This window comes from Mya arenaria, chromosome 15 (assembly GCF_026914265.1).
Source record: "Mya arenaria isolate MELC-2E11 chromosome 15, ASM2691426v1".
Classification (NCBI taxonomy): domain Eukaryota; kingdom Metazoa; phylum Mollusca; class Bivalvia; order Myida; family Myidae; genus Mya; species Mya arenaria.
The window spans coordinates 22,016,797-22,031,435 of record NC_069136.1 but is presented as its reverse complement, the minus strand read 5'-3'; the positions used below and the strand labels follow the sequence as shown (position 1 = coordinate 22,031,435).

Genomic DNA, 14,639 nt, shown 5'->3' with positions numbered 1-14,639 from the left:
CTGCCCTTTTCTTCTTGAAACTTCCGCCTGGAGTTGTGTTGAACGCATCCACCAATCAAATCGCGCCTACCGGTTGTGAAATTTGAAAAGCGGAGGAAGTGAGTTTGTGATGTTTACAGAGAAAGAAATATGAAGAAATAGCGAATTCAATCAAAAAGCTACAATCTGTTATTCTCAGAAATAAACTTCGTTGTTATTAAAAGGTATGTAAACCATTTTTTTATTATTAAAACAATGCATATTGAATAAAATAGTCATTTTTTGGGCCGGGACTTGGCCAGCTTTGTGTGGAAGCTGAAATATTTATTCTGGGGAAATGCTAAGAAACCTTGTTCCTGCATATCTTTGATAATCATTATAACTGCAATCAATCTGAAATGTTCATAATTTTCATAGAGATTTGATTTTGCCGTTTTGAGTGAACATATTTGTTGTTTGAATTTTATCACATATTTTCGCGACAATTTGTGCATGACGATAAGTCTAAAATAATAGACGTGTTTTACGGGATTCTTACAACCCCAAACGTTGAACGCGCTTGTGCAAAAACGGGGGGGGGGGGGTAATATTGAAATTTTATCTAGAAAAGTATTTTATGTTTGAAATAGGTGATAAAGGTTTACACTCATCTTTTATCAAGTGCATGTATATTTTGCACAAAACAAGCATTAAATGCTGTAAAACACAGGATTTACCTTTCCATAAAATGAAACTTGACTGACACAGACAACAATTATGCCAATCATAACAACTCTACCATCTCCAGCAAGCTTCGAGTTAGACCTCGTAAATAAAATCGTAACCACTCGGCCACAGGTGTTCATCACATAGCCTGGATACAGTAATACATTCTTTTTTTAAATATTTTTTTTTATTTATTTATTTCGGTCAAGTGAATACATGTCATTTAAAAAATTATTCCACAATTTTTCATGAAAGAAAATTAGTATAATATATAAATAAATATAAGGTAAACATGTGCAAAAATTCATCAATTCCAACCGGACCTTATCAATAGAGCATAGTTCCTAAAAAAATTGAAATAATCTAATAATTTTTACTGTTCTGATAGGTAAGATTCCCATCTACAAGAAAAATATAACTTTTATGCTGGTAAGATTGACCTTTACGCATATTCAAACAAAATGCACCGACCAGAAGCTGAAATATGCCATTACGAAAGAACAGGGAGGTTGAAAAACAACTGATTTTCCCCCAAAAAACACGTTAAAAACAGACTGACATGCAAACTTTTCGTATGCATTACATAGAAAAGCTTAAAATATCATTCCTACCGTTTACGGTTAAAAACTCGTTGAGTAAGACGCGTATTTATCCAAATCGAACGTTTTTGTTGAAGTATTTCTACTTTCACTTCGAATCACCTTCTTGCAATTTTGACCTTGACCGCGCACTCGGCTATGACTTAAATACACGAATTTGGACAAATACGCGTCTTATTCAACGAGTTTTTAACGGTAGGAACAATATTTTAAGTTTTTCTTATATTTATTTATATATAATACTAATTGTCTTTCATGAAAAATTGTGGAATATTTTTTTAAATAACATATATTCACTATTTTGACCAAAATAAATAATAATTAAAATCAAAAAAAAAAATATATAAAAAACTGTATCCAGGCAATGTGACGAGCACCTTTGAACTCGGCCATGGCTGATGTGTTTTGGTTGTTAAAAAACTGAACTGCATTCTTGCAGGTGCCCTTCATTTGAATAGCATCATGTTTTGACATCAAAACATCAAAATCATAATCATTTGTTTGGTACAAAACAATTTGTACGTGAAGGATTTGCCATGTTAAAAAAATCTGTCAACGACCAATTACTTGGACAAGTTTTTGATGGGCAGTACTTTCCTGAAATGATCTTGGGGCTTTTTGTATAAAGTAACAGTGATCAGTGTAAGACATCCATTTTTTTTTATCATAAATCAATGTTGTAAAAATCAAACTCTTGTCTGCATATAAAAAAATGCTTTTACACAATTCAAAGAGCTGTGGCTTCATTAACATTTGTGTTGTCTAGATGTGCAGTTGTTCTCACATAGGCGACCAAAATTGATTCCTGCCCTTTCTCAAATTCTGCAGACATTTTGGCCTCTAATTTATGGGACTTTTCAGCCCCTTATGTTTGATATTACCTGTTGAAAAGAATAAATATATATATTGTGTTAAAACATTTTAAAAAACTTGTGTTTAATCAATGCATCCTTTGCCAGCCAAACAAGGGGTGTGAACAAAATGTGCGATTGAATTGGTGTTTGTTAATTCTTTTGAAATGTCAATGATGAAAATCAGTATGAGGCCAAAAAGTCTCGTGATAATATTTAAAAGGAGCTTAAAGATTTCAGGGTACGCTGTCACCTCTCATGGCATCCATCAACAATAAATGGCAATAAGTCAGCATATAGAATCTATAAATATACTCCTTGTCAGACTAAAACTTGTCAAGTTCCTTAATTGGTTAAGCACTGTTAAACAAAATCTATACAATGGTGTAAATAAGCAGCAAGTCATTCAGGTCATTTTGAATTAACTCCATTTGATGCGCAAATTGCCAATGTAGAAAAATTCATTCACTGCAAACATTTGTCCAAATTGCTTAATTTATCAAATTTTTATGACGTGAAAATATCAAAATTATTTGATTATGGCATTACCAATTCCTGATTTAAAAATATGTTTCCTCCAAAGTTCATTTATTTTGAAACTGTTTTACTTACTTCTAGAACATGTAATAATGACACATGGTTAATATTTTTAAAGAAAATAAATCTGCATAATTTGTTTTAAAAAAAGAAGAGAATAGTGGGCGGGGAAACAGACACTCCACAGTTTTTCCAGTTCCCACCGGTCTGATTATGGACCCATTCCCCTATCAAATACATGATATTTTTCCTGATATGGAGGAGAAAAAAAGCTTTTTGTTTAAATTGTTACGTTTCCCAATTTTTTATGTCAAAAGATTCTTTTCTCAAAATGGCATCCTTTGCACTGCAAATTTTCCCAAAATGTCTGGGTACTTTTCCTCTAAATGGGCAGAAATAGGCCTGTAAATACAGTATTTTTTTGATGGACAAATGAAATATAAATAATATTTGTCCTACAGTTTTGAGCTATGCTTTTTAATCGTATTAAAAATGAAAATTACTTTCTTCTATAATATGAACTGAGTTATCATGCTGATCTTCATTCTCAAAGTGTCAAAATGTCCCAAATCTGTAACTTATCAAAGTTGATCAAATGTTTTTGATTGACATCAATTATTAAATAGGTATTTTACACCTTTAATAGTCATTGTTTGTAGGTGTGAGACAGCTATTGTTTGTTGGTATTTTGGGTTATTGTGAGACAGCTATTGATAGTGATAATTAGGCTTTAAAATTTTAATGTCTAGCATAACTCTGTCAAAGGTCAAGCTAGCCTTTAATTACATGTTCATGTACCATTTGATCTCATTCAAACCTTTATTAGTTTTAAAGAGTGTTGATTTATTGTCACCCATTCTATGTATGTTGATTATTTATATTGTAAATGATCGATGTGTGGAGATTTTTTTAGCTTGAATTTGATATTTTTTAAACAGTAATGTAATGAAAAAGAAAGAATTTAAGTAAACCATCATTTTTTTAGTCTGTTTTTCCACTTTTACTTTTTTTATTGAATTGTTCAAACTTTGAACTTTATAAAAAAGTGAAAGCATTGCAATTATTATACTGATTGTTGGTCTTCTTGATCTTGGTGTTCACACTCAAGTTTCTGTTAAATGTTAAAACAAACATTGTCATTGCAGTAATCTGATTATCAAAATAAGCAGAAACCAAAATAAACCTTAGACTAAAACTTTTTCAGACTTGTACAAGAAAAACTTACAATTATAAGGACTTGTTGGGGAAATTCGATAACTGTATATTGCAATTCATATCTTACTCATAATTGGAAATAAAATAATTCTTATCTCTTATCTTACAGCTAAATTGACACAATGATACCTGCAAGAAGAGGTACCCGGCCTGTGGCCACAGGAGAAAATGTCCGCAAAGTGAAGTCAGGAACTGCTTTGGTATGATTTCAATATATCGAAAGAAATTATTTCAGTTGATCATTGGGCAGTGAACATGATAAGCACTCACATGCAAGCTTTACACTGGTATTCACTCTAGCCAAAGTTATTGTTGAAATTTAGGCCAAGTAATAACGATAGAATTCTGGCTTTTGATTCAAAAAGCCTGATTTTGATACCTGTTAGTAGAACTTTTCAGTCTTGAATTCTTAAAAACTAAAAATAATTATGGCTTGGATAGATATGTATGCTAAAAACTAACGAACAACACCATTGATAATGGATAACTTAAGATATTGTTTCATGCAAATTTCTTTTCTATCATCTTTAGAAGTAGCTTTTTATAGTCATTTATGCCACTCCAGGGTAAAGCAGCTGGCACAACAGCAGGGAAACGACAGGGAGATATGTTACAGGATCCCTCACAGAAAAGACGTGCAGCGTTCGGAGACATAACTAATGTAAGGATTTTTATATTTCTGTATAAAAAAGCAAGACATTGGTCTTTCCAAGACAAAAAATGAAAAAGTTGTGCAACGGTATATCTGTGTGCAGCTGGGAACATTTAAAATGGACCTTATACATAATAAAATGCATTTAATAAAGATAAATTTTATGTAAAACCCTTGGAAGGTTTGGCTTAAGGATATTGGGATTAGGAACTGATTGGATTATCTGATTATGGGTTATTTTGAGACGCTTTAATGCTTGTGCACAAATTTAATACCCTAGTAATCACCTTGCATAACACTGTCAATGATAAAACAGATGTTGAAATAAGCAGAGGCTTTACTGATGAAATGCTTTCCTGGCTGGGTCAATTTCTGAATTTTTATATACCGATAACACGGCTTGTTCATTTTTTATGGGAAGTACTAATTTATATGGAATTCTGGCTTGTTCATCCAACTCTAATTTGATGGCTGATGATGCTATATTCATTGCAGGTATTTTGACTCTTGATGTATAAAGCAACTCATTTTAGCAGACTTCTTAATAACTAATGGCTGCCAGACGAAATGGACTTTACCAATTACATTTGATAAATATTGGGCTGGTTCAAATTTGGAACAATAAGTGTATTTAAGTAGAATAAGAAGTAGCTAATTTATAACTTAACTATTTGAGATGGTTTAACATCTAACTTATTGAGAACTCCGAATTCAACACGTGTGTTCAGTAACTTACTTAGACTAAGAAATAAAACGTGTACGTTTCGTTTTATGCATGTGGAAGTTCTATAAAATGGCAGTTTGTTATTAACCTTAATCAGAGGAGATAATGATCATGAAAGGTAAAAGGGTGGATTTGGACTACATTTATTAAGAATTTTTCTCATTGTCTACTGCAGGCCCTTTCAGACAAGGAAAATATCAAAATTGCCTTGAAGAAATCCAAGCTGCCCACAACTGCAGGAGGGCTAGTGAAACCAGTTCTGCCTGGAAAGAAAATAACAAAAGAGAACAAGCCATTGAAGAAAAAGGACCGACCCCAGAAAGTCCCATCAAACGAAAATCTCACGGATGAGAGTTCACTTTCCCTGTTAATCAGCTCACAAGAGTCGAACAGCAGCGGGAGTAGCTCACAGGAGTCGATTGTGTCGGCGAACGATCTTAGGTATATGTACGTACTACATTTATTGTAGTTTTTCTGTTCGAGAAAAGTTTTTATTTAAGGAATGAATTGCAGGATTGATGTCTTTATTAGAGTATGAAAGCAGTCGGGTTTGTTAAAGTGTGTGGACTTAGCGCATACTTAAACCAGCCCATTCAAATCCCTGATAATGACATCAATTACGCAATTTGTTACTTATATTTACACTAATTGTTCACCCTTCATAAACTACTTTGTTTAATAATTTCAGTACATTTACTATTTAATCTCTCCATTGGACAGATAACTTGAGTGTGGGCTTGACATCCTGTCATTTTGTTTATAGCAGTTTTTATGTATGAAGTTCTGTTTTCATTTAACTAAGATTGCACAAAGCTTGTTTGAAAATTAAAGAACAATACATGTGTCTGTTATTTGTTATTTCAGTTGCCAGGGTGTTGAGGATTTGGTCCCACTTGACGACACTGAGGATAAGGTTAGTTTGTGGATTTTTATGACTTTATTTAGATGTGTATAGAACCTTGGGGTTTTAAGAGTTCAATGTTGTCTTGATCGTGTGTGTTTTTCCACTTTTTAGCGAATGGTAGCGGGGCATTTGATTGGGGGGAAAAAAGCGTCTTTTTGGTAAAATGTGGAAAAGCACTTAATACATAGGTAGGTAGGGGAAATATGTATAATTTTTTCATGAGAATAGGGCTGAATTTTGGCCCCCCAAAAAAGGCTGAATATATGGGAGAGAAGTACTTTCATTTTATCTTTTAAAATTCTAAAATCTTGGGTAGTCTATGTCAACATTACCCTGTATCCTAACTATCCTTTAAATACTTCCTTCCAGGTATTGGAAGGTATTGATGATGTGGACAAGGAGAACCTACAAGACCCTGTCCAGGTAGCGCTCTATGCCTTCCATATCTTCGAGTACTACAAGGAGCGAGAGGTATATTCATGCTTGGTTAATGTTTGGTATTGGTCTCATGCACACGTTGGCAGATGTAGTATTGAAATGAATGTATTGGTCTGACCATGTTGCATAGGCCAGAGATCATACAGTTAAATAGATTGTTTGCAGACAGTTATTAAGTTCTAAAACAGTTTTTCTAAACAGTAGTTAAACTTAAAATCTTTGTGCACAAACAATTTTTAGTTTAAGAAAATCAAAATAGTTATCCTTTGAAATTTTCAGCTTTACTTGGCTTTTTTCTTAACTATGGTCAATCTCCGATTGTTGAATTAATTACATTATCATATCAAATTATTTTCTTACAGAACATCTTTCATGATTTCTTGTCGTCATTCTGTTAGTTCTTTATTCAGTTTTATTTAGTCAAAAGAAAGATATTTTCATAGCTTTGGCAGCACCATGCAGAGACTTTGCCATAAATCTATTAAAACTTTTCAAGTCATTGGAATGAAACTTAGTCACATGTTGCCACAGACAATTTGTGCCTGTGATGTTAGGTCCACAAAGATAAAAAAAATGAGCCCAGATATGCCCCCTGAAAATAAAAGTTGAACGTTTGCTCTTATTTCACAGATTTGTGTGATGCATACATTGCAAATAAAAAACAACAACATATTTATCACATTTAGACTGTCTTTTAATCAACCTTGTTCATTTCTCATTTCTTAACAGCTACTGTTCAAAGTGGAGCCATACATGTCCAGCCAGCGATTCCTGACATCCAGCATGCGTGCCATCCTTGTTGACTGGCTCGTGGAAGTTCAGGAGAACTTTGAGCTCAACCACGAGACCCTATACCTGGCTGTGAAGCTGGTGGACATGTACATGAGCACTATTACCACACCAAAGGAGTCTGTCCAGCTGGTGGGTGCAGTGGCCCTCTTTATTGCTGCCAAGTTTGATGTAAGTGTTACCACCATGGGATGTCAGTTTATGTGTATAAGATCTATCTGTTAAAACTTTTTTTATTATTTAAATTATATAGATCTTAAAAAATCAATGGTGATATTTTTTGAAAACCTTATCACTGGATGATGCTAAACAAAGAATTAATTTGGCATTTTCTTAGCATTTAGTTTTGAGTTATTTGCAGCTACAAGAAAATTTTCAAATGCTTTTGGATTAGATGTAAATTAACAGTATAAACATCTTCCATGTTTTATCAATAGCTTATTTATCTCATAAATCACTAAAATGTTCCTGAGCGAGGGGTGTTGGGACTAGAATAGTATACTACATAGAATTCTTGGAATTTATTGCCGATATATGCAATTTTTTGTGAAAGAAGGGAATTAATGGATGTGCATTCTTATTTTGTAAGTAATGAATCGTGGGCTAGTAAAAACATAAAGATAAAGCATTTGGGCTTGTTCAAGAAATTCTAAATTTCAGAGACTATTGATTAATTATCAATTTAAATGTTGCCTTCCAGGAGCGATGCCCACCCCTCGTGGAAGACTTCCTTTATATCTGTGATGACGCATACAAACGTACGGAGTTCCTTGACATGGAGAGAGCCATTCTACACGCAGTCGGCTTCGATATCGGCATGCCCCTCTCCTACAGATTCCTGCGTAGATACGCCAAGGTATTGTGGTGATTAGGGTTGTTTATCAAGGGGTGCAAACAAGATGGTTCTTTCGGCTTGTGTATTTTAAGCTGCAATCACACAGATTGAGAATTTTGACATATTTCAAATTAAAAACAGCTGATTTTTTCATCAATATCTTAAATTCAATCCTATAAGATAACTCAATATAGAACAGATCACAATAATTTGTGAAACGGCCGAAAATTCCATATATGAAAGTTGTGACAATGACGCTATGATTAATAAATGATGACCTTTAATTTTGCTGGTAATGTTAGTTTGCTAGTATATAGATTTTTATGAGATTTTGTAAACACACCTTCCAGTAACACGTTTACCATTTCTTTGTTACAGTGCAACAGAGCGAATATGGAGACATTGACATTGGGGCGTTACATCCTGGAGATGTCTCTAATGGAGTATGACTTTGTGCCGAGACGGGAGTCTGAGATGGCTGCTGCAGCACTGTTCCTTGCCCTGCGCATGAAAAACACAGGCACATGGGTAAGTAAGGGAACTATAGGCTACTATAGGATGGTGGCTTATGTGTCTGCCTATGATGGATTTAATATGAGAGTCTAGAGGCTTTTTCTATTGGTTGACTAATTTTAGTCTTAACTGTAAGTTCTTTTGTAAATGAGGTTTAATGTTTACTAATGTAGGACTCAACTATTGTCTCCCAGTGTAAAAATATTTACTTTTCATACTTTTATTTCATTTTCAGAACAAGACAATGGTCCACTACACAGGTTACACAGAGGAAGAGTTACGGCCCTTGGCTCGGAAACTCAACAATTACATTACCAGTCCCCCAAAACAGTTGACCACCATACGCTCTAAATATTCACACAAGTAAGTTCAGGTGCTTGAAACACCGGCTTTTGTTTCATTAATAATTCTTGGAGCTATTTAGTACATAGAAAAGATTTTCAACACTAAAGTATGTTCAGATCTGTGATTTGGTTGGTAGACTCAAAACAAACTATTTATTTTAGCCTTATTGAAGATGTTTATAATGTGGCTTGCTGTGAATAATTATCAATAGTTTGATCCAAAATTTGATTTTTAGCACGTCTGTTTTGAAACGAAAAAAATCTGGCTATTGTTGCAAACTTGATTTGAAAAATTGAACCTTGGCTATAACTCAAAAACAGTTCAACATATTCCAATTAAACTTGGTACAAATGCTGCCAAGGACCATACGCAGATGTATAGCAAATTGATAAGACTGGATTTATTATTAATAATGTCCCTTAAACATTTGATTGGATGGAAAAAAACAAGAAGAATTCTGCATTGATCTTGTTATATATATATATATATATATATATATATATATATACATTGTTATTGAAGGCCTTTGGTTTATGGATTCCTCAATTACTTTCAGAGTATTCTATGAAGTAGCGAAGGTCCCAGCACTTTCTGATTCTGAGCTGGCGTGAATAAGGGAAGATAATTCAGGAATGACAACTGTGATGTAGTGATGGAATTATTGATTCCCTTCCTTGGCCTACGCCTTGTCTCCGGGCCATAGAGTGTACAACAGTGTTGTTTTCCAGAGGATTCGGAAGCAAATACAAAAATCATGTGTTCAAATTTTTTGTTGATAAAGATATTTTTAATGAATTAGAGCTACATTCCTTGTGATTTTATTGCGATTGGGAGTAGATAAATTATTGCTTCTAATAGTAGGAAGAAAAGATACAAATAAACACAATTTTTATACAGATGATTTTAACAACAAGCAGGGCTTCCATTAAGAATTTGAAACTGGAAGTATGAACTTCTGTCCATCAATTTTGGAAGTTTTCACTGAAATGTTGAAGTTTAATTTGTGTCTCGAAAACAATATCTTCTCCACTATTTGTCAACTATGTTAAAAATCAAGTAATTTGCAACTTTAACTTGCCAAATTTAAAGACTTCTATTATAATAATTCATTTTACTTAAAGACTGATTGAAATTGTGACCATAAAAGTTATATTGACACAAGGATTGAATATTTTGAACTTTCAAGTTTTCTTCAAAATTATGGAAGTTTTTGTACTTCCAAGCAATATATTTTGGAAGTTTCAACCCATTTCTAGAAGTAATATACTTCCAACTCTAATGGAACCAGGAAGCCCTGAACAAGCAATATTAAATAGAATGAATGGGAAGATGTCTTTCAAACCATATTGTGTTCGTACAATGAGATCAGGGATGTGTAATACTAAAGAGAATCATGCCATTGTTGTAGGAATTTTATTTATATGGCATTTTTACGGAGTGTGTACATTTTACAACATTTTACACTTTTATTACTATTTAATGTACATAGACTTTCTCTTTTTACTTCATTTAAGGCTTGTGTTACTATGCGCAGTTATTAACATTACATTAACTATTTTACGATATTAATTTAATCAGTCAGTTGTAAGGTTAGGCAAGCTGAAAATGGAATTTTTATTTCGTGAATTTCAAGATTAGTTTTTTTGTGTACGTCTGTTTTTAATGAGGACTTCTTTTACATCAAATTATTGTTTTAAGTTTAGAATGAATTAAGAACTAATTCTTGACAAACACATTAAGCTTAAATGAGTTCATGAAAATAGTTCAAACTTCAGTAAAGAAATGGAAGAATTGCTTTATTTTGGGTATAAAAAATACAAATTAACATCACTCAATGAAAGGCTTTCAAAATTTGGCTCATCTTACCAGCAAAGGAATTTTGAGTCTAATCTTAAAATTCTAGCATTTTTCAGACTCGTAGAAAACAGTCATTCTTGAATCATTCAGTCATCCATTATTCATATTAATAGGCCTAAAAAAAATTATACGTTAGGGTTCATCTTTTTAAAGATAGGTAGATTAGGAACATTGTTTAGTATAAATTTCTTTATAATTAAGCTTTATTTAACAACATCATTTTCCTTATTGGGTAATGGCGTTAAAGAAAACAGTGTATCAGTATTTATCAGTATACTGCTTTATAAACTACATATTAAAACAACCATGCACACACACACACAAAATAACCAATGTACTATAAAATTCATACAGTCCGCGCCTATTTTGTAGGTAACCTGAACCAGAATTATTTTTTTAGGCCTTAGTGTACAGAAACATGGGAATTGGTGATTTTGAATTAATTTTAGATAATTTGGGGTTTAGCCTTACATTTGTGTAATCCAAGATTTTAACCCATTTTAGCAGTTTTCCAAATGATCTCGAAATACAGACTGTACATACATGCTAATCCGTAGAATTAGACTCATTGTGTATTGAATGAGTGAAGTTTTATCACCATATTCATACAATCATTCAAACATTGTCCTGAAAAGATCAACTATCATTTTCTTAAACAAACAAAAGTACATTTTTATTGATCCCCCATATACTACAGTCATAATAAATCTCTTGGTAATCTTTTGAAAATTTCTTACAAACTGTTGAAACGCTAATTTATTTTAATTTCTTCAGGAGAAAATTGTGAACGACTCCCTTTATTGGGGAATTGGTATGTGACTTATGTATTGTGAATTTCGGATGAAATTCATTTGACCTATAGTGTAAATTTTTAAGCCCTTCAAAGCAGCTCATATATAACTTTTGAAAGAAATTAGTTGGCTAGTAAATTCATGTAGTCTATCAAGATTTAGTGTAGTCAACATGGAACACTGTATGTACTCAGATTTGTTTTGCTTAATACAAGAAACGCTGGGTTCATATTCACTCATCCCTTGAATGTAGAGTTTGAGTTTATTTCTGGTTACAGACTGGCAAACAGGTTGTACTTGAATTATATTAATTCAACTAATTCCTGGTCACATTGTGGTTCATAAACTGCAAAACCCTGTCAACAAGTAGCTTGCAAAAAAAAATTGTGGATTGAGTAACCCCATTTTATCAAGTAGAAGTGAAGCATTGGCCATGAAAATTGCTGTATACATATTTTTTTCTGTATATGACTAGTAAAACTATTAATCAAAAAAAAACTTTTTGTCAAACAGCATGGTATGAATTGTTTTTGGTTTATTTTAAAAATTCACTCTTTTGATTATTTGACTTAAGGCATTAGTGAATATGGAACCTGCACTTTAATCAAAGAAGTATAAACATTGCTGAAGTGATTTTGTGATTGTTTACTCGTGTTGCTAGTCACAAAAGAAATAAAGAGGTATACATTATATATAGATATCTTTAACCACTATGGAAGTATTGCTTTCAATGTCATGTATGTATTTCTACCGGTCATTGTCTCAAAAAATCTATATTGCCTTCATTCTAGAGATAAGATGCTATATTGAAGTTATTTTATTTTTAAAGGCAGATATCTTCCTTCTCTCTTTTGTTAATAACTTAAGGTATTAGGTAAGCCGTCCATCATAATGATGCAAAGATGAATTAGTGTGTTTTAGATATTAACAGTAATATTATTTCTTTGCACATTTTATGTTAATTAACCATAATGTGCTATTTTTACATGGATTACTTTTTCCAATAACACCATAATGATGCTTCTATTTTGATATGATATTTTTTTATGATTATAAAGCAATATTATTTAAACAAAATCTTAAATAACAAATTAAACATTATCTAATGTAGCAATTTCTTGGATTAACGATGGATGAATTACCTAAAAAGCATGACCATTTGTGTATACTCTGCATCTAACATATATGTGAGTGTTATCATTATGTCATTGTCTGAATTGTTCTACCTATCATCTGTAAATAAAGTTCTTTTTATAAATGTTTGCCTTGTCTTCATTTGGATTATATTATTGGATGTACATATACTGCGTGGTCTAGTTGTCAATGTGTCTGCCTCTCGCACAAGAGGTTGTGGGTTCAATCGCAACCTGGGGTACTTTATCCTGGCAAAACGGACACCGTACTGGTTTCTCACCAGGAAACTCACTAACATGATTCTAAAAGCTGTAAGCTTTCGTCTTAATCGAGCTTAAGAAATATGTATAAACTACACATGTTCTATGATGTAGCAAATAAGATTTAGGTAATCCTATCTACACTTATTTAAATTTTGATTGCCTGGTGACACCATATTATTTTGGTATAATTTTAAAGGGGTTAATGTGATAAAGAATATGTTAAGAAAATATAGTGAACAAAGTCAATTTTATGCCACAAAGGTGAACATATAAAAACAGGTAAAATCGCACTGTGCGTCCGTCCGGGTTCTACCTTTGTCATACAGGGACGGATTTAAACATGGCACATGTGCTCGGTATAGTCGACGACTTGTCGCGTGCAAGACGTTCAGGACCCTACCTTAAACTTCAAGGTCACATATTTTAAACTTAATGCAGGGACGGAATTTTGCCGCGGATCTAATGGCTCCAGGGACCAAAAATGTTTATAAAATTGCTTACTTGTTGCCTTTGGTTGTCACTTATTTGTTTTCAGTATTTACACTCCAATTTGCGTCGCATTTGTAGTCATAAGACCTTGTTAAAAGCCAGTTTTGCTGCTGCGGCAGGATGCCTCAACTCAAAAGCGCCTTAGAAACCCCAATCGTAACAACTCGACCATCTCCGACACGCTCATTCAGAACTCCTCGGCCATTTTCCATCGAAAACAACCTCGGATGTATATGGACTTTTAAAACGTCAGTTATATATACAGTTTAACCACGCTGCGAGTAGATCGCGTTGTAATTTCAATTTGGCATTTAAACTTTATGACTTTGCCCATGGGTATCTTTTTTATTCACGCAATAACACACTTCACTGGCAATCAATTTAATTTTAGTTATACAAAATATACGTTAAAATACTACAATTAATCAATACTATTATTTAAAATTTTACGAACTACTTCAACCAGCATACATCTGAGGTTGTTTTCGATAGAAAATGGCCGAGGAGTTCCGAACTCGACAAGCTTCGAGATACAATTCTGTTGGAATATGGCCGAGGTGTTCCGATTGCAGAAACATGTCACCAAAATGAGTTAAGCCCTTAAGCTGCAAGGTCAATCACATTCCTGATAATGGAATTTTGTACATTTATGCACAACGGTATACGTGCCCGTGCTGTTACTTTGTCACAGAGGGAATGACACATGTGCTTGTTACATACAGGCGATGTGTCGCGAACAAAACCCACGTCCCTACCTCGAAGTTCAAGGTCACACTTTAATCATAATGGAAGCTACATTTTTGTAAATATAGTTAAAAGAATCTGGGCATGAACAGAGGGATTTTAAATACATTGGCACATGTGATCTGTACATAAATGTAATGTGTTGCGTTCATGACAAATATAGCAAAATTCAAGGTCACACTTAAATTTCGTCATAATGGAATGCTGCACATATGTTAAAGATAATTCATTTACAAATTTTGTTATCAGCAAACAATACCCTATCAAATGATACT

The 14,639-nt window shown here is 33.1% G+C and overlaps 1 protein-coding gene across 2 annotated transcripts; it reads left to right on the top strand.

Annotated features, from left to right (window-relative positions):
* Positions 1–75: 75 nt before the first annotated feature.
* Positions 76–12,990, top strand: LOC128220727 (G2/mitotic-specific cyclin-B3-like). Of its 2 annotated transcripts, none has more exons than XM_052929230.1 (11): positions 76–203; positions 3,996–4,086; positions 4,452–4,547; positions 5,438–5,703; positions 6,127–6,175; positions 6,536–6,637; positions 7,334–7,564; positions 8,094–8,249; positions 8,607–8,756; positions 8,977–9,104; positions 9,643–12,990. In XM_052929230.1, the coding sequence occupies exons 2-11, from the start codon at positions 4,009–4,011 to the stop codon at positions 9,695–9,697; spliced, it is 1,311 nt and encodes a 436-aa protein (XP_052785190.1). In that variant the 5' UTR covers positions 76–203; positions 3,996–4,008; the 3' UTR covers positions 9,698–12,990. The 2 variants fall into 2 exon arrangements, with proteins under 2 accessions (XP_052785190.1, XP_052785188.1); XM_052929228.1 differs by having other exon boundaries at positions 5,438–5,709.
* Positions 12,991–14,639: the final 1,649 nt, after the last annotated feature.

What these genes read in the sequence shown, in the direction of transcription:
- LOC128220727 (XM_052929228.1), top strand. Translation starts at nt 4,009, where the DNA reads ATGATACCTGCAAGAAGAGGTACCCGGCCTGTGGCCACAGGAGAAAAT. An exon ending in GCGAACGATCTTAGGTATAT is followed by an intron (nt 5,710 to 6,126) that starts GTACGTACTACA and finishes TTGTTATTTCAG; the next exon opens with TTGCCAGGGTGTTGAGGATT. An exon ending in CGCTCTAAATATTCACACAA is followed by an intron (nt 9,105 to 9,642) that starts GTAAGTTCAGGT and finishes AATTACTTTCAG; the next exon opens with AGTATTCTATGAAGTAGCGA.